The following is a 23,345-nucleotide window of genomic DNA, read 5'->3' on the forward strand; positions in this document are numbered from 1 at the left end:
TTCAGTATAGCGGGGTAACTGTGGGCGCGTCGTCCATCTTTACATACAGTCTATGATGCAGACAGAGGGGCTGCATCAGAGCCAAAGCAGCTCATTTTTCAGTGGATTTTTCATAATAATAATTATGGTGAAAAGCTACTGATATTATACTGATACTGATTATTAACAAAAAAAAAAGAGTAAAACACTTGAGGATCATGTTAGTGGTATCGATCTACTCAGAGAACAGCGAAAAGGACAGTTCACGGTAAACGACACGTTAAGCGTCCTGACGTATCCGTCACAGTGAGATCAGGACGTCAGTGGGTGCATCTTCAGATGCCATGTGGCGCTGACAGGTGAGCAGGGAAGCTACGGTCCATACTGTCCGTTCCATCAGATGAAATTACAGAGGCATGGAGAGACACTCACACCAGGCTGGCAGTGCCCGGGCGGCGGTGAATAAAACATGGGGGGGCTGGGCAGAGAGAGGCCTGGCTGCGGTGCCACAGGCAGGGCGGTTTCATCAGGAGTCCTCGGAGAGCCTCCTTTCCTGAGTGTGTTTGTGTGTGTGTGTGTGTGTGTGAGGTGAGGAGCTAAATCACACCCTGCTGTGTCTGCAGCTGAAACCGACCATGACACCAGTCCAGAGCTGAAATCTTACATCGATCAACTCTTTTGATAGTTGTTACATCGTTTTAGCTGCTTTTCAAGCAAACGTGCCAAACATTTAAGGCTCCTCCGATTCTCAAATGCGTTTACGTTTTTTTCTGTTGTACCATGAAACGATTACAGCTGAGCAGAATCTGAAAACACGCTCTCCTCCTGCAGCTCTGCCCTCTCTGTGTGAACGCTCGTCCACCACACGAGCACAGCGTGATGCACAAACTTGATACGATAACCTGTAAGAGGCCAAGTCACTTATTTTAACAATCTGATTGTGACTGTGATTCTGATGGTGAAAATTTGAAAAGAAAAAAAAGAACAGCGTTTCTATGGGATTACTGCCGTGTTTTCTTTGCAAACTTGCAGGCCTGTAAAGCTCTTTGAGACAAAACCCTCTGATTCGAAGCTCGAGCTAACGATTGCTATATAAACATAAAGATGGGGTGTCAGCGGCTTAGTGGATCGAGCGGGTTAGCTATGCACAGAGGCTGAGTCCTTGCTGCAGGGGTTGCAGGTTCGACTCTGGCCTCAGCCCTTTGCTGCATGTCGTCCCCTCTCTCTATCCCTTTCACACATACACTCTGTCCTATCAAATAAAGGTGAAAAAGCCCAAAAAAAAATCTTTAAAAAAACAAAAAAACAAACATAAGGCTGTGCAGGATCACAACGCCCTGACGATGGACGTGTAGGTATTTTTTTTATATCTTTCCAGTCTTTCCTACATCTTTTTCTCTCCGGCACAGGAGTGCCTGCGACCACTTCAAAAGACGACTCCACCAACTGGTTCTTTTTGGCTCCGTTTCTTTTCTTCAAGCATTTAACCCACCACAGAGCACCTTGTTTTACCAGAATAAACCTGACACACACAGAGCATGCCAGTCTCCATTCATTTTTTAAACAAAATGAAGCCTTTGGCTCTGGTTAGCAGAAGGTTAAACTATCCGCAACATTTTGCAGATACTGACACGTGTTTCATTTAGTCTGTTACGAAATAGCAAATTTCTGCATTGGTATAACAGCCAATACAAACCCCCTCTCTCTGAAATCACCTGTGATTGGCCAAAGTCAAAGTCATCAGGAATAGATTTTCTAAAGTCCACAAAGCAAAGAGATAGGCGTGGGCGATATATCAAATATACTTGAGGTATCGCAGCTTGTTACACTTCAGACATATAAAAATGACTATATCTCGAAAATTGGGCATAAACTGTCATGTCCTTTTTAGTACCCACTGGCGTTTCAGATCTCTCGCTCTTTTCTGTCTGCCTCTCAAAGACACACACACAAAGCAGGGCTTTTGCAGAGCTCCAGAACGCAACTATTTAGTCACGTTTTGTGACCGTGGAGCGCTACTGCGATCTGCAAATACTATTAATATATTAACTGGAGAGCTGTTAGTTTGTTTCCAGCTTACAGTGAATAAATCATCAAGTTTAATGGTGCTGTGGTAACAGTCTAACTCATGAAGCAGTAGTGTGAGCAGGTGAGGTGTTTGGGTTTGTATCTGCAAAGCTCTGATTGCGACTATTTAGTCACGTTTGTGACCACGGAGCACGGAGTGTGACTTGCAAATATTAGTAATATTTGAACTGCAGAGCTGTTTGTTTGTTGCACACTCACAGTGAATGAATCCTCACATTAAATAGGCACCATGGTTACAGTTTAACTTAGTGCCAGATAAGCAATTTCAACACATTGGGCTCTAACAAAGTTATGACAGGCATTTCTTACATTTTTTTCAAATCTTATAGATGAATAATTGCATAAAAGATTCATTGGCAAATCTAAAAATTATTAACAGGATTGTGACTTTTAGGTATCTAACATTTAGCTCGACTTTCATGTCTCAGCTATCAGAGCATCTGAAGCAACAAACATGAAACATCAGAGTCAAAAGGGCATTCAAGCATAATGTCAGAGGTGCATTCAGGGACAGTGGGGTTAGTATAGAGAGATCACAAGAAAAACAAAAAAAAGTCAAATCTAAGAAAAAAAGAACAGATAAAGACAATGAAATCAGATGGAGGAGAGGCGGGTAGAGACCAGCAGCGCAGTGAGAGCTGTATCAGGGGCAGCAGGAGATGAGGGCTGTGGGCTCACAGCGCAGGAGGTGAGCAGGCTGTTTGGTGGTTTCCAGGTAACAACACCTGAGGGAGGACGACCATAACACCAGCGCCTGGTGTTATAAAACCAGCGCCTGGTGTTATGGAGGTCATGGGGCTGATAAATTACACCCACAGTGGTATTTATGAAAACACAGATAAACAGGGTAAGTGAGGAGGTAGACAGAGATCCTGTTTGTTTATGAGGGGATGTGCTTTAAGGGGCCTCTGAGATTGTTTTGCTCCTCCACTCGATGCGTTTGATCAGTCATCTGCACTGACGCAGCTAAAGATTGGAAAATTTCGGCACCAACCTGTCAGATCCAAGGAGGCGGAAGACTCTGCTCGGATCACAAATCTCCTGGGTCACCTGGGGAAGGAAAAACACATCTGACTTAAACTGACAGCCGATTTTCTGTTTGTCTGAAGCGCTGGGTGGTGCTGAGGGGCTTTGAAACACATAAATATTTTGCATGGGTGGCTCCTTAAGCAGCTTAAGCTTAAGCTGAGCAAACTCCAAACATTTCTATTTATCGTGTATGTTATATACTGCACTTTTTAAATTGCTGCTCCAATGTTTTGACTTCTATGCTCACAATGTACGGATGAAAAGGCCGGTCAAAACATAGGTGCTCACACTGAACATAAACACGTCCATTGACAACTCCAATAAAACCTACTTAGACAACATGACCGAGCTCTCTGTCCATCCAGCATTTAAGTTTTATGCTACCAACTGGGCTGAAGTGAAAAACATTTGCAGTTGAGTCTGTCTTTTTTACTCTTTTATAGCTGAAGTCATCAAAAACTTGCATTCACATGTTGGCAATGGAACAGGGTTTTTTTTGCCTAAGCCATCTTGACAATTTAACAAGCTTTAAGCAAGCTTTAGACATTGAATTGATACTGTTATAAGCATAAAAAAAAAAAGTTGCGTGTTTGATTGTCAGAATCGATATTCTAACAGCAGATTCAGGTTTGTGTTTCCATTTAACGATCGACTGTTTACTGGTGACTCAAAAGTATGAGATGTGGTTGTTTGCAAAATTTTAATGCTTCATAAATTGTTGGCATAGATAGATAATAAATACAGATGAGTGTGTATTATAAAACTGGTTAAAGTTGAATTAAAGACTTTTATGACGATATCTATATGTTCCACTCATTTTCAACAGCTGCCGTCACTATGAACAAAAAACTACAGCTCACACTGTCGAAAGCATATAGGGACTTGTATACTCATATATTCCTGCTAATGTACACACTAACGCTAAATTTCTCCACCAAATATGTGTATTTATCTGGTCACTGATACCTTTTCACTTCTCACTAATGGATCTGGAAGTCCATCACAATTTGTCAAAGTCAATTTCTTTAGCAAACATCCCTGATCTTTGGTGGTAAATGTCCTTACATCACTTGACAAGCTACTGAACTCCGACACACTTTGTTGTCGGACTGTGTGCGCATCATCAGTTTACAAGCTGTGAAAGGGTCTATTTTTTAGGCTCATTCTCTGTTTTTATCTGTAAAAATTACTCGTGAAAATTTAGCTGATTTTAACTGATCAAAATGAGAGCAATTGTACTGCTGTGTACAAACATCACTGATCATTTACTTAAAACATTTTTATTTAGCTGTTAGGTGTCAAGCTGTATACTGAAAGAGCTGTCAATCAATTTCAGAGTCAGAAAGTTCCCGTGCTGTGTTTGAATTTTGGTGGCAGGGTGACTGTTTACATTGTAATGACTTATTGTGTCTTTAACAACAAACTGTCTTTATGTTTTTGAACAGACTGTAGGTAACTGAGTGCTGTCTCCAGGGACTCTGTGTTTCTGTGTACCATCCTGGGTCTTACCTGTTTAGTCACAAGATGTAGCCTGACACTTCGCAGTGTAAAAGACGAGGGCCCCTTCAAAACACTCTCTCACGTGTTGACTTGTCATGAAAACTTGTCAACAGATGCGAGATAGTCGGCGTGTGACACCTGCTAGGTGTAAGTCCTTGGCCTCGGGAGAGATCTGATCTGTTTAAGTCTAAACGAGAACAAGGTCTCGGGTGTTCAGAGAAGCACCCACCGGAGCAAACACGGATCAATGGGCCTGCCCCCCTTGAATGCCTTCGCTTTTCAGAGGAATCATAACGAGACAAAGGCTGAATTATTTAGTGCTGCTCCCTGTTGTGTGACGGGTTTCGTTTATGATTGAGCATAAATTTTGCATGGCCGCTGACATTTCAAAAATCCTTGCTGTGGCAGAACTGTCAAGCTGGGCTGAGCGCAGACTCTGCAAACGGACCTTCTGTTTCATACGAGCGCCACGGGGCCACGTCTGACACGGCGGGCTTTCAAAAGCGTGGCCCCTATCGCCATATCACTTTTCATAAAAACAGAATGCTTCACCTCCCTGTGATCTCTTGAACTTTTATTCTGCTGCTGAGCGCGACTCGTGATCAGGTTTACATGGAATCCCTCCCTGAAAGGAGGACAAATTCATTACCTCGTCCCGAAACAAAGACACTTTGTCTGGCTCCACCTGAGGTCTAATCTCCTGGGTTCGTCTACAGCATGTAGCCACGCATGTAAACAGCCAGCACTCAGGGTCTTTGTTGACGAGAGCCTGAGGTGTTTGTTCATGTGACGAACAAACAAGCCTGTATTCACTTCAGGGATGCCGCTAACACTCAGAGTTTATACTCTGTAGTCACTGGGAACACAGGAATTCAATATTTTGGTTTCAATATTAATTTTTAAGTGGAAAAAAGCTTTACAACAAATTAACGGGAAAACGTTGTAGTGAGTCGAATAGCATCTTGGCTTGAGCAAATTCAGAGTGTAAACCTCTTTGTAGAGACTATAAACTTCTTAAAGGGATAATCAATCTCAAAATCAAAAATACATATTTTCCCTCTTACCTGTTGTGCTGTTTATCAGTCTAGATTGTTTTGGTGTGAGTTTCTGAGTGTTGGAGATATCGCCCGAAGAGATGTCTGCCTTCTCTCCAATATAATAGAACAAGAAGGCACTCGGCTAAAATGCAACAGCAAACAGCAATGTCTCTTTACAGGAATCATGACCAGATTACTAAAGATAATCAGACCTTGTTGTGAGAAGTTTCACGTAGCAACTATTTACTCTCTACCAAACTACACCCACCAACCGAATCACAGCACAGAAGAAGTGTGAATCGTCTGCTAGTTCACCTAGCACCACTGAGCTAGCTGATTTTACAGTGCAGCCGAGGAGCACGCCATCATTGTTTACATCTCGTCCGTGAATAGATGCACGCTTCCTTCTGTGCGGCGATACAGTTGGCGGGAGTTGTTTGGTAGAAAGAAAATACTTTCTACATGAAACTGCTCACAACAAGGTCTGTGGGTTATCTTGACTACCCAGGTCATGATTTCTGCAAAGAGACATTGCTATTTTCAAATGTATTTTTGGAGCTTTGAGCACAACAAGCTGAGTGCCATTTAGTTCCATTATAGTAAAGAGAAGACTGACATCTGTACAGCCGATATCTCCAACACTCAGCAACTCAAAACAATCTAGACTGATAAACAGGAATACAGCTAAGAGGAAAAATATGTATTTTTGAACTGTCCCTTTAAGATAATACACTTGCACTATAGAGCAGAAAGTGCTCGTAACAATTAAGTGTTACAGTATCAAAAAGAGACACTTTTGGAAATTTATATGTCAATGTAACAGCCGTCCACCTGTCGAGGTCATGAGATATTTTACCTCATTAGACTTGAAGCTCTTTCCCTGCATGCCGTGTTTCCAGAAGGCCAGGACGCTGTCCTGAAGGCACACTGTCAGAGGAGAAAGTTAAGAGGCCATGTGTCAGTGCACAACGGTCAAGGTAACCTCTGAAACACTGCCAACTTGATTAAGAGGAACAATGCAATTCATTTTGACTCTACAAAAAGGCCTTTTGTGAATGTAACACACAACCTTAGTGGATATTAAACCTGCTCCTACAGTATACCTGCCAGCTTGTCATGTTGGGAGGTTTTTGTATATTTCCCAAGAGGGAATTTTGTTAAAACATTATAAGGTCACATAGAATTACATTAAGTGGATTTCTTCTTCACACAGTGTAAAGTCCAAGACCTTGTGTGTAAAAGCTTACCAACAGATCCGATGCAGAAGTCGAAGCTGAGCTCAGATGCCAGCTTCTTGTTGGACTTCAGTCGGCCTTGAAGATTAACGATCTTCAAATTTTCTGGGGAGAAAAACAAGGCTGTCAGATTTATGTGGCAAATCATTAATCCTTACATCTAGACTGTAACAGTTTTTCAGTTCAATTTATTCACACAAAAAAAGGGACACCCTGATAAACTATCTACAGCTAGACGATCGATGGCCCAGACACAAAAAAGCAAATATGTAACTTACTTGCTGTCTAGACTTAAAAATAGAAAAAGAAAACAAAAAAGAGAATACATGTTTTATACAGTAATGGAAGTCGAAGCTGATGAAAATAGAAACTTACGGTCTAAACACACCAACACTGTGTCTCTCTCCAGCTGGGTGACATGGATCGCATCAACCTGATTATGAGCTGTGGGAAGGAAAGACGCAACATGAACAATCCTGTTCTCCAACACCCCCTTCAATGCACCATTTGTTTCCTACAAGTCCAATAATTTTCATTTGTTTCATATAAAATTAGTTCTTCATTACTGTCCTAGTCATTTTGTTATTTTTTGATATAATTTTGATTTAATTCAAACATGTCAAAAATAAAATAGAGAAATGGTCGTACAAACAAGCAGACAGACAAAAAAGGTAATATTTACAGACAATCAAAAACATAAAGCAAAAGAAATAGTCAAACACATGATGACTTGGTTTAAAGATTCAAAAGGAGTTAGGAGAAGTACAAACTTATATAATGACACCCCTTCTTCACAATTCATTGAATTTTCATTAACAAGCTTGCTTCATAATTTAAACCCATACAATTTTTCCCTTTTAATCCCTGTACCTCGCGAAAATCACGTCTTTATACATCATCTTAAACTGATTTATGTTTGGACATCGTTTAACCTCCACAGTAAAACTGTTCCATATCTCTTGGTACGAACACTGTAAATTATTATTACACACTGTAGTTTGTAGTGATACTCTTTATCAGCCTGTTTCACTTCACTACATCTTTTTTTACTAAGGGGGCTCCCTGTGGCGTTTTTGCCTAATGGAAGCAATGGCACAGTATTTTAGATGCTAATAAGTGAGAGTAAACAGAGATCCATGTTATCATATGTTGCGCCTGGTATTTCAAACTTCAAAACAGCCCTTCAAAGGGGATGTTGTATCTGACGATACCAATGATGAACCAACTAAGATGCGAGGCTGCATTGAAATTGACAAATCTGTTTCTGCAGAAATCATCCATTCTACCACGTCGCCACAAAACACAATGTGTCTTTGTATAGATTTCATGGTATTTTTATGGTATTTTTTTTTATCTCTCTCTTTTTTTTCTACATGTTAGACTTACTTGTTCCCATTTCTGTGAACCAGGAGGAGCAGGAGTTGAGGTTGATGGTCTCAAAGCGGACCACCTGGCTCGGCTCGGTGCCCTGGCTGATGGCCACACACACCAGAGGATACTCCTGCTCCGGGACCACGAGCATCTCAAACACCTTCAGTGGACTGGGAAGAGGGAAGTCAAAGTGCTGCCGCAGGAAGAGAGAGCAAACACCGAGGTCAGTGTCAGTGGTGTGCTGATGTTTAATGAACAAGGTTCTTACACATTTTTCATTTCAAAATTACATTGTTTTATAGACTCAAATTTCCAGACTTCTCTGTAGATTTTTAGACTATGTTTGACATACGAGAGCAAATAGATAAAACGCAGCCATTAGGTTCCCTAAAGCAGGAGGAAAGTGTTTCTTTTCTGATAACTACATCACTGCATGACTCGGAAATGTTTAGACGAGCTTCGTATTTGGTTATTTGTGGTGTCTGCAGTTCAAACATATTGATGCATTTTCTTTCTCTCTAAATGTGGATGTCAGGCATTTGGGGCTAAGCTGTTTTGCATTTGGGTTGCGCTACTTGCGTGCTTCAAACGCTTGTATGATCCATTCATTTTTAGAAATTTTAAATATTAAACCTGAGACCCATTGATAAACTATACGAATAATCTACCTGGCCTGGAATTCATACCTTCACAAGTGGTCTATCCTTCATGTGCTAAAATGCATGACGATGCACATGTCTTGTTTAGTTGTTTTCTGTTTTGTGACTTGTTTGTTTCATTTTTTTCTTCCTTCCCTGTCTCTCTGCATTTCTATTCATATATGCACTTATATCATATGTTAATGTCTTGTCTGATAAATCTCTATAAATAAAGTGTTAAAAAAAAGCAATTCTAAATCTAATAATTTAGAAAGCTGAATCAGAACAAAATTCTGGAAACACAAACATTTTTGCATACTCTCTTTTCTTTTTTGCACACTTATCCAGACCCCAAAATTACTAAAATAAAATTATATACTTTTTCATACTGCGAATGAATCCTCAATGATGTTTGGACTTTATTTCATAGTGTAAAGCTCGCACTACTAATGTGTTATGCTTCTAAAAAAAATCCATGAAACATGAATAACTTGTGTTTCAGAGAACAGGAGCAATTCTAGTTCACTGAAGTTATCCTGATCCTTCTTTATTTACACAGATTGATTAAAAAATGTAATCACAGTCGTGCTCCTAAAAGAATATACATACATACTGTACAACCCTGCAGTAAAGACACGAGTCTTACAGGGAACATTTGTGGAATAACAGTGATATTTGAGACGAAAAAACAAAACAGTCAACTGACCTTGATGAGCATAAACCTCTGCATGGGCTCATACCACTGCAGCAGGACAATCCCAGACTGCAGCGCTCCACACAGGTACTTGTGGCCTGTATATGGATTTCTCACTGTAAAAAAGAAAAGACATTTAAGACATGTGGCTACATTGAACTATGAAGGTCCTTTAGAACAGATTATCGGGAATATGTAAGCTAGGAAAACTTAATTTCAAATCAATTTTATACAATTCCCAATCACATCAGATGAAAAGTGATGAGGGCTTACAGAGCAAACAGTGCAGCAAAGTAAAGGGGTACATGTCCAGAATGGAGATGTCCCTGATGTGTTGACTGATATGATGGAGGAGTGAGTAAATAAAACAGAGTGGTTGGGAGCGAGAGGTCACTCACCAATGCAGCACTTGTGACAGCCCTTTGTGTCAGGGATCTTAGTTGTCAGGGCAAACCTCCTGAGGAGAGAAAACAGTCAAGTTGTTGTGACGACAGTCCTAAAAAGAGCTGATGACGTCCAGAATCAGGGAAGTCGGCCAGTGGTTCTCCTTTTTGTCTACCACCGCAGTCGTTTGTCACAATGTGTAGACGGGGAGGAACAAAAAGACTGCACAGCACGAGTGTAGAAACATGCTTTAAGTTACAAAAGCAGAGTTGTGACCTTATCACAGAAGTGACAGGAGTGCTGCTGCGAATGTTACATATGAGACAAGATACAGACCAAACTAAATTATCGCCTCGTGGTTGTACAGAATCTCTTTGCAGACCAGTCAAGTTACAGTTTACGTTCGTCTCATATGTTACCATGACAGTAGACAATGCTTCAAATATGAATGTTGCTGCAAAGAAGCTAAAAATTTAAAATAAAGATGCTTCAGACACATCTTCAACCAGCACAGAAGTTCTTTACAATCAGCACAGTTTCAAGGTGGACACCCAAGATTAGTGTCACCAATTCAGTATCTGACCAAATATCCCCTTCTGTTCCTGAGATATGATATTAAATAATGGCCGGAAAAGTGTTTTTGCAGAACATTATGATGTCATAGTGAAGTTGACCTTTGACTTTTTGGATACAAAATGTCTACGGATGCACATTACTGGATTTTCTGTAGATATGCTGATATATAACAACTCATTTAGCTGATTTTAGTGATCATAAAACCTCTTCTGTAGTGGAATTAATGTCATATTATGCATATTCTTATTGTGATGGCCCACCAGCAGATGGAAACATAAAATACAATGTTTTTTAAAGTATATAATAATCATTCATTGTGCAAAATAAGAAAAAGCATGGTGGCTGATTCTGATTTTAAAGCAGATATTGTCTGATACCAATAATGAAAAAGCCATTTCAGAGAGAAGCAGACAGAAGAGTCTAAAATATGTGTTTGAAGGATATACACTGGGCGCTAAACTCAGTCTGCAGTGAAAACAGGTTTAAAAGATAAGATAAGTTAAAACCTAACGACATCTTACAAATCACAATGTAAAAGTGAACCAACACATCACACAGAGACAGACTACTGACAATAAAGGGAAACTTCGCCATTTCTACGCGCCATCAGTGTGTGCAGGTGAGAAGTGTTTGGTTTTTGCCTCGTGCCACTGGTGCATGTACCTCCACCAGCGGACAGGCGGGGAGCCCCAAGGAGAAGGCAAACACCGTTCATCTGCACACACTGATGACACACAGCTGGTTAAATATCGGCAAAGTTTTCCTGTTTAACTTCACTGTTCTTGTACAGCAGGGTAGGTCTTTGTGTCTTTGTTGACTCTTACAATCAATATAAAGCGAAGAAGCATGTGTATACATAAAATAGGCTATACTCTTAGTAGCTATCTAATCCTGTTCTTTGGGTTTGATTTTAATTTTGAAGGATGCAAGTAACATTTCTTTTCTTCCAAACTCTCTCCTTAAAGAAAATCATTATGAGACAAGCCCCTGGCAAAACAATTTGTTCGAAATCCACAAAAACAGCTGCAAAACAAAAAAAAATCAGTGACATGCGAGTCTGCGGAGCACAGTAGTTATCTGAGCAGGCCGACGCTGTGCTTTGAGTGTATGAAGGATCAACATATTTTGTAAGGTCACAGTGACCTTGACTTTTGTGAACCAAATTCCAATCAGTTTATCTTGGAGTCAAAGTGAACGTTTGGGCCAGATGTTATGAATTTCTCTCCAGGCATTCCTGAGATATCACATTCATCAGAATGAGACGGATGGACGAACAACTGAAAACAAAATGCTTCTGCCCCGACAAAGAATAAAACCCCAGATAAGTTGGTCTCACCTGGGTAAGATTTTGTCTGGGAAGCGGTGAGTCTGGAACTGAGCAGCCAGGCCGGGCTTCTTCAGCTGCTCAAACAGCCCGATGAGATTGTGGGAATACAGCTGGAAGGTTTTCCCTGCAGCAGAATATTTAATCATCAGCTTCATGAGTAAAAACATTGAGTGATCAAAGCCAGCAGCTAAAATATACTCCCATTCAATATGAAAGAAAAGAACAAACCAAACTTTTCTTCACATTGTAAATATTTTAAACACAATTTCATACTTGAACAAACTCTGCCGTGAAGCAGCTCTCACATGTAGAAATGTTAGGTGTGAACAGGGGTAAAAACAGAAGTGTGATGATGATGTGAAGCATGATTACCTTCTGATGAAGCCAGTTAGTAGAATATCAAATCAAGCCAGGCGAGAGGAGGATGGACAGTGTCCAAGGGAAGAGAAGAAGAGAACAGAGGTTAAGTATACCAAGGGGCAAACTGCTGAAGGTAAAACCGAAAGTAGACCGCGCACTTTGTAATCCCATCCTCGACTGTTAAGCTGAGAAAAGGCTTCAGCTTCGAGTGGGGCAGCCAAACACAGACAGTTTGGTTTCAAGTGATAGATTTGAGTTCTCTGACAACAGATAAAATGTCTGTTTTTATGTATGAAACAAGCTACTCTTGCTTTTGCAGCTACCACACATTGTAACTAAAAAAAAACCAATATATCTGAGTGCAACAGGCTCTAAAGCCAGATGTGTCACTCATGAGTCACTTTCCTACAAGGACTCAGTTCCTGCAGAGGCTCTCTCATGGCAAACAAAAGAAACAGTTATTTTAGAGCTGCAGATATGGAGTCTTGCCCTCAGGGGCAGTCAGATAACAGGACAAAGAAGCAGCAGGTTATGACAGTGGACAGTGAAGCAGGATGCTGTGATAAATCCATCACTCACCAGATAAAGACATCAGGTTGTTGTTGATAACGTACAGCCATGTACACTTCCTCGGGAACAGCTACAGAGGTAATTAAACAAAGATGGTACAATCAAAGGAGAGAAACTACACAGGTTTCCATCACAGATTTGAACAATACTTGAGTATATTTTATAAATGATGATAAAACACAATTGCGAGATGACTGCATTTCCAATGACTGATGTTATGCGACTTCTCCTCTCGCGATAATATTCCAAGAAGCATGGCGATCGATGCTCAAAACATTAGCAGGAATATTATTTCTTTTTTTAAAGATGAGTTTTTGGCAATTTTGCCTTTAATAGATAGGACAGAAGATTGATTGTGTGAAAGGGGGAGAAAGGGAGGATGACATGCAGCAAAGGGACGCGAGCTGGAATCGAACCCACTGCCGCTGCGGCAAGGACACTGCCTTCAAACATGGTGTGCCTGCTTTATCCACTGAGCCACCGAACACCCAATTAGCAGTTGCAGCCAGCGCACTAGCGAGGTGACACAGGCGTGTTATACAAGCGATAATGGAAAGGCAATCCCGTTCTACGTGAGAGCTGCCACGTATGAGGGATTTTTTGGGAGGTTATAGTCCACGATTTCAAAGAGGAATTTTGGATTCAAGACTTCAGGATGATCCGCTCAACTTTTACAGAGTTGTGCGATGCAATAACACCTCTTGTAGCGCCTGCTGCATCAGGCCTGGGGGAGCCAGTTCCTATCGACAAGTCCATAATGTGACCTATTAAGGCAAAAAAAAGTGTTTCCATTGCAGTTTTGTGAAATATGGCTTTTTCGAATCGCCTGAAATACCACCTCACGTGAGCGTTAAAAAACAGAGGCAGAATTTGTGATAAACAACAAAAACATCGGCATTAGCATCTGCTGTCACCAATTCTGTTGTGTTTAACATTTGGCATGAAATATCACAATGGGTGCATCCCTGGATAAAACTGTGAGTTCATCTGCTCTAACATGCAATTGAACTCAATCGTTAGCATGCCCAACTACTTAGCTTTGCACCCACAATAGTTACAGAGACTTACTTTGCTCAGTGAATACCTCTTATACTCAGTTTAAAAAGTATAAACAGACAGCAATTCTTTTTATAGTGCTGTAAGTAACTCTGGAGAAAGATAGTTGATCATGGAGTCTCATTACCAGACACATACTTCTGGTTGGTAGTCGGTTAGTTATCAACAACCTTTCTCCAGAGTTACTTACAACACCGTTCACTAATACAGGTTATAATACTTGTTTTTTATTGATTGTAGCTGCTGTTACCTGCTCCATTGTGGCTTCATGCAGCTCATTAAGATTCAGCGTATAAATGCCATCCTCCGTCCCAAAGATTAGGTACTGATCTAAAAGGAAAACATTTATTGTTAATCAATTATTATCAAAAATAAAACATGTTTGTGCGCTGCGCTTGTTGCATAACGTACCTTTGGTGTCTGGATGAATCCATGATGTGGCACAGTTGATCTTCAGTGGACAGCCATCAAACACTTTAGAGAAACAGGCTCCCATCTGAAATGAAAAGCAGCACGGCTCAGCACAGGCTGGCTCAGTGAAGCGCTAAAATGTCAGCCAGGGTTTAATGAGCTGAATCTGAGCTGGAGCTGCGGAGAGGAAACCACAAAGCACAACGCTCCGCAGACCCCAAATATCTACAGAATGTACAGCAGCAGATCAGACAGGAGTTTAATAACAGTGCCTGTGAAACCAGGCCAGCAGGGAAGACAGTGAGGGACAATGCAGAGGGTTCACTCACCAGTACTTTAGGAGTGGGTGGTAGACCGTTGATGGCTGGTTTCTAAGGAGGAGCAGTGGAGACAAAAACCATAAGATATGTAGATGCAGAACACACAGTCAATTTAGGGACTTAATTTAGCTCCAGCCTCAACAATAAGCTGTACAAAGAAACAATATAGCCCGCTTTCTTTTGTTCTGTCAAAGTATTAAATCTTAAACATGAGTCGATGCCAAATTTCCCTCTTTAACTGTTGGTGTTTGGAAGTGATGAGGGGAAAACATCATATTTGAGGTTTCACTGCAAGGCCAGCCAGCGAGCTGGAGACACTCCACATATAAAATATAGGCTCTTTGACCACAGATGGGAAGTGCTGCAGTCATGACTGAAACACACATTGCAATGTAATATATTGAGGAATGTCTTCAGACTCACAGGGAATTCCTTCTTCTCCTTCCGGTGCTGACGGTTGGGTGGCGCCTTGGGACTGCCTCCATTCACACAGTCATCCGAATCATTATCTGTATTGAGGGAGCAGGAAGATGAAAGTTACAGTTGTGGCATTTCATTTTCATGAAATTTTGTTAATTAGATGATGACTAAATATGTTCATCAACAACATTTTGCGCATGACCAAGATGAAACGATAACAAGACGACACTGATGTCATTAAACGTTAACTGTGACCGCATCAACATGCAATAGATTTGATGAAAAATCTAGGACTAAAACATTGTTGAACAATAAAAAATACTAATATAATTTTCTTCAGGGCAGCAGCTATGTTTCCTGTGCTGCGAGCGCCATATCATAGCGACTCCGGCAGCACACAAATGCAGTCAGGAGGACTTGGAGTAATTTACTTACGTAAGTTTAAGTTAACGATGATAATTAAAGGCCTGTCTGAGTGTATTCCTTTAATTGACACCATCAGACCACGAGACCAAACCCTTTCTGCCAAGCTGCATTTTTAATCACTTAATGTGTCTTTCATCAGCTAATGATAATATCCTTTGTGAAATCAATTTTATTAAAAAGACAAAAATATTTGTTTTTGCATAACTAGATTGACTGACATGTTCAATCCAATCTGAAGACTAAAAAAGAAAACTAGACTAAATATAGATACGGTTTTCTTAGACTATGATAAAAATAAATGTCCAGATTGTTAGTCAGCTAAAACTTAAAGAACAAAATACAAAAAATAGGATGAGGTTGACTAAATATGGTAAAAACTAAGAAGGACAAGACTAAATAAGTTAACCTTTAAAAGAAAAAAAAGAAGCTTATAATATCCACACTTGTAGAATATATTTTAAGTATCAAACAAGCAGTTTCTCCATCCAAAGATTAGACACATTTACATCAGACTCCCTTACCTTTACATTTAGATTTACTGAGAGCTTGTAAAAATAAAATAAGTTCTCATTTAGAGACGCACTTGTTTTAAGAAGACAGACATAATAAAAGACATTATGAAAGACATCTGAATGGGTTGTTGCACATTATTAAAATGACTCACCAGGATCCGAGGCGTGAGACAAAAGGCCAGGGCTGCTGACGCTGACAGAGAGGAAATCTGGAGACGAGTGCTCCGTCTTGTTGCCCAGGTGCTCAGGTGTGCTCTGTCTGCGAGCCACCTGGCTCGGTCCGTTCTCAGAGTTTGGAAACCTCCGAACCGTCAGCGACCTCTCGTCGTTAAGGCCAAGCTCCTCTGACGAGCTGTTCAATCGTGGCTGAGAGGGAAAGAGGGAAAACAGTTTGCCGTTAATTCAAACCACCAGTACATACACGTTGTCTTCTTCTTTATTAGATTTTCAAAAAATCTGAATGAATATACAATAAAACACAAACCAAAAAATAGATCCAACAGTAAATAAATTAATAATTAATTAATAACAAATTAACTTAAAATGAAAGAAAACAGAAATAAAAAGAATGGGGTCATAAAAAAGACCCCATACTTCTTTTTGGATAGTTCTCATTTTCCTTTAATATAAGAGCTAGTTTTTTTGTAAAGATATACATGCAGAGAATTAATTTAGCAATTTTTCAATACTTGTCATACTCATCAATATCTTATCAATACCCATTTACATTTTGCCATGGTAGCACTATCATCCATTTTGCCTATAAAGCACAGATCTAAAAAGATTTCCTGTTTTTTCTTTATTTTATGCCCTTTTGGATAACAACCTAATAAGAAAATCTTGGGCTACATAGTTTATTTTATTCATAAATCATTTTCCGTAATATATTTTACCTCTTCCTAGAACTTTTGTGTTTTTAATCTTACTACATTTTAAAACACAAAGGAAGCAAATGCAAACTTTTGCACATACCACAAACACTTTTAACATGGACTATTATTGCAAAACTCATAAACATACAGTTAAATATATTTTGTGTCTCACCTTTGGGGGCAGAGGAGGAGGAACCCCTGGCTTGAGGGTTGACCTGAAATTGAGGTTTTGTACGTGTTTAAATGATGTAAACTACTATAGATTAATGTTTTTGAGTTCATCATGAACTCTTAAGATAATGACATCACTCACAGCTCTACTTCTTCAAAGGCATCTTCGAGGTGGGCGATGTGTCCCCTGCAGGACACAAACACAGTGATCAGTGTGGAAACTACAGCTCATCAAAGCTCAGGAGGGGCGTTAATGGTGCAAATGTTTATGTAAAATCCCTCCTTAGAGATAAAGAGAAAATGACTCTAAGGAGAAGGGTGGTGTAGTGGTTCAATCCCTAGTGAGCATCATGGGATGGAAACCACAAGAAAACACATTTGGAAAGCTGTGTTTAGACTTCAAACAAAAATCTCTGAGGTCTGTCTTCATTTACTATATTTACTATGACGTTAGTTAAAAAAAATTAATTTTAGGGTGGAAACAAGGTCTGCAAAAAAACCTTCAACATTGTATTCAACAATTAATAAAACTAGGGTAATAACCAAGTGATGCAACTTGTGCTTTTTAAGTTCTTTAGATAGTGCCAAATTATTCAAAAACCCATCAGTGGCACAAAGATTTTAAAACAATGCACATTATTGTACAGTCTATTCAGGGTTAAGTCTGAGAAAAACACTTTTACTGTAGTACTACAGGCAGCCGTTTATGTATTTTTCAGTCTTTTTTTTACATCAAACTGTTCTACCTGCCTGCCTGTCTGAGACTCATCGCTACAGCAGTATGAACAGTTTGGATCTATAGCTACAATCAAACCACACACAGTGAAAGGAGAGGGGTCAGGGAGGGTGATTCGTGGATATGTTGGGCGCTAAAGCTCACTGCGAAAAAAGAATGAGGACCAAGCGAGGGGTGGAGTGGATGACGTTGGAAGGGCACTACAGCACACGCAGTGTTAGCGTTACCGTTGGAACAATTCGTCCTCAACGCTTTTGAGCAGGCTCCTTCTTGGGATAGGATGAGAGAGAAAGCGACAGCAAGAGAGGACAGAGAAAAGTGGAAGGAGAAAAACATTTATAGCACATGAACATGTGAGAAGGAGCTTACAGGCCAAAGTAACATTTCAAACTGCAGATGGGGAGAGTGAGTTCATGCACAGACAAAGACAGATTAGCTCCAGTGACGAATCAGGTTAATGTGAGAGACAGTGAGAAGCATTCATTAGAAAATTAATTTACACTGCTTGTCAGCATGGGTATCAGACTACAGAGCATAATAACTAACAGGCTTTAGGCCCAGATCAGACAGAGTGTGTTTTAGGAGCCTGGTGTGGCTTTTTGTAATGGTTTTCAATATAAATAAAGCATTTTGTTTGCTGCTTTAGCATAGCTGACAGCCTTGCGTTCTTCCGCTCTACGCGCTTCGCGTTTTTGTAGGAGCATTGTATAAGCCAGAAAAGCACCCCACACCACTGCAGTTTTGACAGTTATGCTACCAGTGGTAGAGTAAAAAAGACACAGCGTACTGCAAAAAGTACTCTGTCTGATCATGGCAGGCTTTAGCAAAAAAAGGCAGTGTAATTTACCTCACCTGCAAGACAAGCTCTGACCTTAGTCAAACTTTTCATTATAAAAAGTCTTGCTGTCTGGAAGTGTTCTTTGTTATGCAATACTCAACACTACCACTACCACAAAAATCTTGTTATTGTGTTTTTGATGTGAAAAGAATCCAAATAATACAATAAATGCAGGCACAAAACTTGACCATATGTGTACTTTCTCTTGATTAAGAGATGCATCCATCTAATAAGTACGCCAGGTCAAGAGAGAGTGAAAGAGAGAAAGTAGGAGGTTGGAGCAGTTCCCGTGACAACAGTTTCCATGGATTACCTGGTTGTTATTCCTCCCTCTGTAAAGGGACTCCAGGGTGAAGGGAAGTCATTATCTTTACTCACATCCTGTGGAAAGACACACGACAATAGAATTCTAAAAAAAATGTAGATATTATATTTCTGCATGCACTTAAAAATAACTGATCACACACAGAAACTGGCACATGAATATTAGCACTGATTAAACTGAACATGATTATCACCATTTCAGAATGAGCCTCAGTTTCCTTCCGGAGTGGTGGTTCAAACTGGACCTTGTCGACTGTAAATTACAAAAAAAAAAATCAGTTTTTTGTTTTTGTTTTTTTTCTTGCACACACCTTTGGCACTAGAGGGCATCAGTGACCAACACTTTACACACACAAAGCCTTGGAAGTAGTACAGTTTAGCATTAGTAGCAGTAACACAGGAGAGAAATCACGTGTAAGAATGAACCAACAACAGATCAACAGACTCCATTACAATGTACCTGCAAAAACACCACAGAGGTCCCTCACTGATTTATTATACTGCTACGTGAATGTTTGGTCTGGAGCCTGATGACTAGTCGGTCACCAAAGATAAACACAGATTACACTTGACATTAACCAGATCTGCTCACTTTAGGTAAATATTGGTGAGAGAGAAAAAATTGCAAATAAATCATGGAACAGATTTCTCCAAGTTTAGATTTGAGGTCACATTCTGTCAAACAGTTGATCCCATAGAGGAGACTGGTTTAGTGTCCAGTATAAACACGGTGCGATCCTGCTGTAGTTATGAAGGCGAAAGAAAGGAACCAACCTGCCAATAAATTCTCCCACATAATCAGCTTCTCATTAACAAAGAAACTTTGTATTCAAGAATTCAGACCACAGATTATTTTGTTCCTGGTGTGTTTTTCAGCTTGAGGAATGCTGATAATGTGGAGGCGCTGATCACAGCAAGAAGGTGAGTCACAATCACACTCATGAAACCAACCAGCAATACATTTAAGAAAGTGAAATCCTTTTTACACTGCCTGTTCAAGGCAGAAATGTTGCGCAGTTTTTCTGCCTCGCCATTCTGTTTAAGGGTATAGTCACACATGAGTTAAATGAATAAAAATAAAAACATTTGCCTACAGTGGGAACAAAATGCATCTTCGCAACACGTGGAGCTCAACTTTGACCAACGAAGTCGCAGCCTCATCTAATAGCAAAGAAGTATGTGTGGAGGAAGAAAAAACAAGCAGAACTAGTTCTCAGAGAAAATTTTATTTATTTAGTCTGGGCAAAAATGAAGAGAAGAAACTTTTCAGCCACAAAGCCATTATCAGCGTCAGAGACAGTGATGCTAATGATGGCTCCCCCATAGCTGCTTGCTTCTGCATATTCATTTTTGCCCATGTTAATCAAGTGATATTTTTTTGTAAATATCAGTGTTCTGTGTGTTTTTTCATTCTCGTCAAAGCGTTGCACCTCTGCATTTTTGGAGATGATGTTTTTCATCGTGAGTGTGATGGACACACTAATTATTGTGTCTAACCAGCCGATATGTATAACACTGGGCATGAAAAATGGAATGTAAGAGAATCAAGATGCAAAACTGAAATCACATTTTGGGGTATTTAGCAAGATAGCAAATAAAAAGATAACTAGCAAGCTAGCTTTCGGTGTGCTTTAAATGAAGTAACGCCTACGTTCAGTGCCAATATTCCCTTGGGGAGCACTGAACACTCGCCTGCAGTCTCTCAAATGTGACCATGCCCTAAAACATCAGCTGGGAGTGGAAGTGGTAACAGCGCCGAATCAATATCTGTGTAAAAAGTGTGAGCTGGTGAGATGGGATGAGTGTGATGTTTTGATGATGGGTTATATGTGTGACCCACCACCGGAAGATAAAAAAAAGAAGTTGGCAGCTAACTGAAAGAGGAAGAAGAACAGCAACCAAAAAAATGACAATGAAGTCTGAGAGCTCCTTACCATCCAAGCAGGGGACGAGGTCAACTGATACATAACAGAGATGGTAAATGATTGTTAATTGCAATGCTATGCTATTTTTTGGGGTTAGAAAGCATTGCCCAATGTGTATATATGATATGTGATTCGTCACACATCACGCCTCTTTTGCTTCTGGAATGCCGCTGTAATATCTAAAATCACAAACTGTGGCGGCATCATGCCAGCGATGTTTGGTTCTGTACAAAAAGCAAAAGGTGTCATGATGATCAAATGAAATATGAGTTCTTCCTTGTTAGAATCTGATTAGTCATCTACAGTGTAATGTTATTTCAGTCAGTCTGACAGGAACCAGGATATCTCATTGTCCAAATTACTCAACTTTATTAGTTGACTTCAAGTGTCCACCCAATGCAGAGGAACTCCTCTTATTAGTGCCACATAAATTTGAAACACAACGTTCTGTTTTATTATCCTTTTTCTCAGGAGTCTTTGGGGGTGAGCTCGGGAATTAAGCAAACACACACTGTCTCACTACACTGTCACTGACCTGCGTCCCCCCTGTGCTTCTCAGTGAAGCTAGGACTTGAGCATGGCCCTCCTTGGTCTGTCCCATTGTTTGCTTCATGTAGGAGGGAAAGTCAGACGTAATTGTGAGAAATATAGATATGGCTAAACAGGAAGTGCATCTGGTACAATCACAGTACGGACAAAGCACAAGACACAATGAAGCACAGCACGTATCGCTACAGATAAATACGACAAAGACACATATCTCACCAGGGGACTATTACTACCTCAACCAAAAATGATAAAATGAGAAACAGTCTGGCACAACAGGCACAACAAAGCGTTCAACTTTATCTACAACTACTGACGACAACACAGACAACAACTTCCCTGAAGGGTTGCAGAATGAGATACTGACACAATCTACTGAGCTGAATCCTCAGCCTGATTATGAATCAACCAAATTCCTCAAGAAACCTTTATGACCCCTTCAGACAAGCTATTTCACATCACACAGTGGGTAAAAAAAAAGAAGGACCGTTAACTTAATGGACTATGCTACATCCACTCTCTCTTCTGTGAATCCCGGGGCTATTTTTATACACATTACCACATGCTGTGGTCTGGAAAAGAGCCAGCCCGTGCTGCAGGATTAGTGGATGACCCTCAGACAAGCCGACAGACCTCTATCAACCTACACAGCCAGTCTGATTGACATGCTGACCAATGACAGGACAGATTCACAGCAGGGGGTTGGCCTTGGTGATGCATTTGGGCTTTTTGTTCACTTACAGTTTATCTCTGAGCGTGTCCTCTCAGCTCTGGCATGTTTGTTGGTGGAACGGATGGTGTGTCTGACTGCAGAGAGGGGCTGAATAAAGCAGAGTGAAAGAGATTTAAAGATTAGGAAGTAGGTTTTGACAGTGAGAGAAGCACTTGACAAGACAAGCACAGAGCAGGGTGAAGTGTTATCAAATATTGTAACACCGACGCTGCGTTGCCTTGAGTCATTTGACACCATTATCTGTTGAAACAATCTGCAAAACCAAATCCTGAAACTTGTATGTTGAGTGAGAACTATGTTTCTATCGATGCATCATCACATTATTATGCATCGCAGAGGCTGTTTGTTTGCAACAGGCTCCATTGCTTGCAGTCAATAGCCTTCAGGGTTTTTTCATTCATGGTGGCCAAGACAGTGCTACTGCTGTCAGGGGGGAGAAAAGCACAATGGTCTTTTAAAAGGCACTGGTACCACCTCTTTGGCTGCCACATAGATGTGATGTTGATTCCAGTTGGAATAATAATGTCCATGGAGGGAATCAAGAAGAGGGGGAAGGGAAGCTTTAGGGGAACATGAAAACAAACTTCAGAAAAGCTCACCTTTGATCATTTTTTGCAAAGTTGCTGAAAAAAACATGCTGTGCTAATATTTACATTCACTGCTGACAGAGAGACTGTCAGTGTTTGCACTGCAAGTCTGTTTTACGACAACATTTGGTCAAATTTGACAAGGACTAGTTGGGGTTTTTTTTTCAATAATTTTGTTGTTTTTTTGTAATTTTCCTGCAACAAGACAGTCAAACAAACAAATTGAGCACATTTTACATGTTTCCAAGTATATATGTTCAAAAAAGTTGCCCATGTGTCTTTATCTTTGGCTCATTCTTTGTAGGCTGAGTATACTTTCAATGTTTATGTTTTATAGGTGATGGAATCAGACTTTACCTCAAGGTCATCATCATCCACCTCACTGTAATGCTGGTGGTTGTCCGGGTTGTTCATCTTATCGAGGAGGTCCATAGCGAGCCTCCTTGTCAAACCCGTCTGGGCCACATACACATGCTGCAGACAGATTACAAGTTGTCATAAACCGGTGCATAACTTGAGATTAATAGTTTATACTGGCGGTCTGGAATCCCTTAATCTCACACACAAGATTCATGCTAACTGGAGCATCAAAATCCCTGCAGAAAAAAGTCCAAGTTTCACTGTTGCAGAGTAATTAAACAAACTGCATTAATCATAAGACACCTTTCCTCAGAGACATG

The 23,345-nt window shown here is 40.3% G+C and overlaps 1 protein-coding gene across 12 annotated transcripts in view; it reads right to left on the reverse strand.

Moving 5' to 3' along the window:
• map4k5 (mitogen-activated protein kinase kinase kinase kinase 5) overlaps positions 1-23,345 on the reverse strand; it is a 41,628-nt gene that overhangs the window by 1,604 nt on the left and 16,679 nt on the right. Inside the window, exons 13-36 of one of the 12 annotated variants that reach the window (XM_088087789.1) lie at positions 23,023-23,139; positions 22,087-22,165; positions 21,335-21,406; positions 20,809-20,832; positions 19,069-19,127; positions 18,864-18,931; positions 17,940-17,978; positions 17,119-17,163; positions 16,978-17,020; positions 16,086-16,299; positions 15,943-15,966; positions 14,999-15,084; positions 14,585-14,626; positions 14,256-14,340; positions 14,095-14,174; positions 12,798-12,858; positions 11,868-11,982; positions 9,970-10,028; positions 9,584-9,687; positions 8,255-8,432; positions 7,244-7,312; positions 6,881-6,973; positions 6,490-6,560; positions 3,062-3,117 (exon numbers count right to left, since the gene is read on the reverse strand). In XM_088087789.1, coding sequence (XP_087943915.1) covers positions 3,062-3,117; positions 6,490-6,560; positions 6,881-6,973; positions 7,244-7,312; positions 8,255-8,432; positions 9,584-9,687; positions 9,970-10,028; positions 11,868-11,982; positions 12,798-12,858; positions 14,095-14,174; positions 14,256-14,340; positions 14,585-14,626; positions 14,999-15,084; positions 15,943-15,966; positions 16,086-16,299; positions 16,978-17,020; positions 17,119-17,163; positions 17,940-17,978; positions 18,864-18,931; positions 19,069-19,127; positions 20,809-20,832; positions 21,335-21,406; positions 22,087-22,165; positions 23,023-23,139 — 1,883 coding nt within the window. Of the gene's footprint in view, positions 1-3,061; positions 3,118-6,489; positions 6,561-6,880; positions 6,974-7,243; positions 7,313-8,254; positions 8,433-9,583; positions 9,688-9,969; positions 10,029-11,867; positions 11,983-12,797; positions 12,859-14,094; positions 14,175-14,255; positions 14,341-14,584; positions 14,627-14,998; positions 15,085-15,942; positions 15,967-16,085; positions 16,300-16,977; positions 17,021-17,118; positions 17,164-17,939; positions 17,982-18,863; positions 18,932-19,068; positions 19,128-20,808; positions 20,833-21,334; positions 21,407-22,086; positions 22,166-23,022; positions 23,140-23,345 lie in introns of all 12 variants that reach the window. The other 11 variants (XM_088087788.1, XM_088087795.1, XM_088087792.1 and 8 more) reach the window with 11 other exon arrangements.

The sequence above is a fragment of the Plectropomus leopardus genome, chromosome 14, assembly GCF_026936395.1.
Source record: "Plectropomus leopardus strain MGB_pleo_1.0 chromosome 14, ASM2693639v1, whole genome shotgun sequence".
Taxonomy (NCBI): domain Eukaryota; kingdom Metazoa; phylum Chordata; class Actinopteri; order Perciformes; family Serranidae; genus Plectropomus; species Plectropomus leopardus.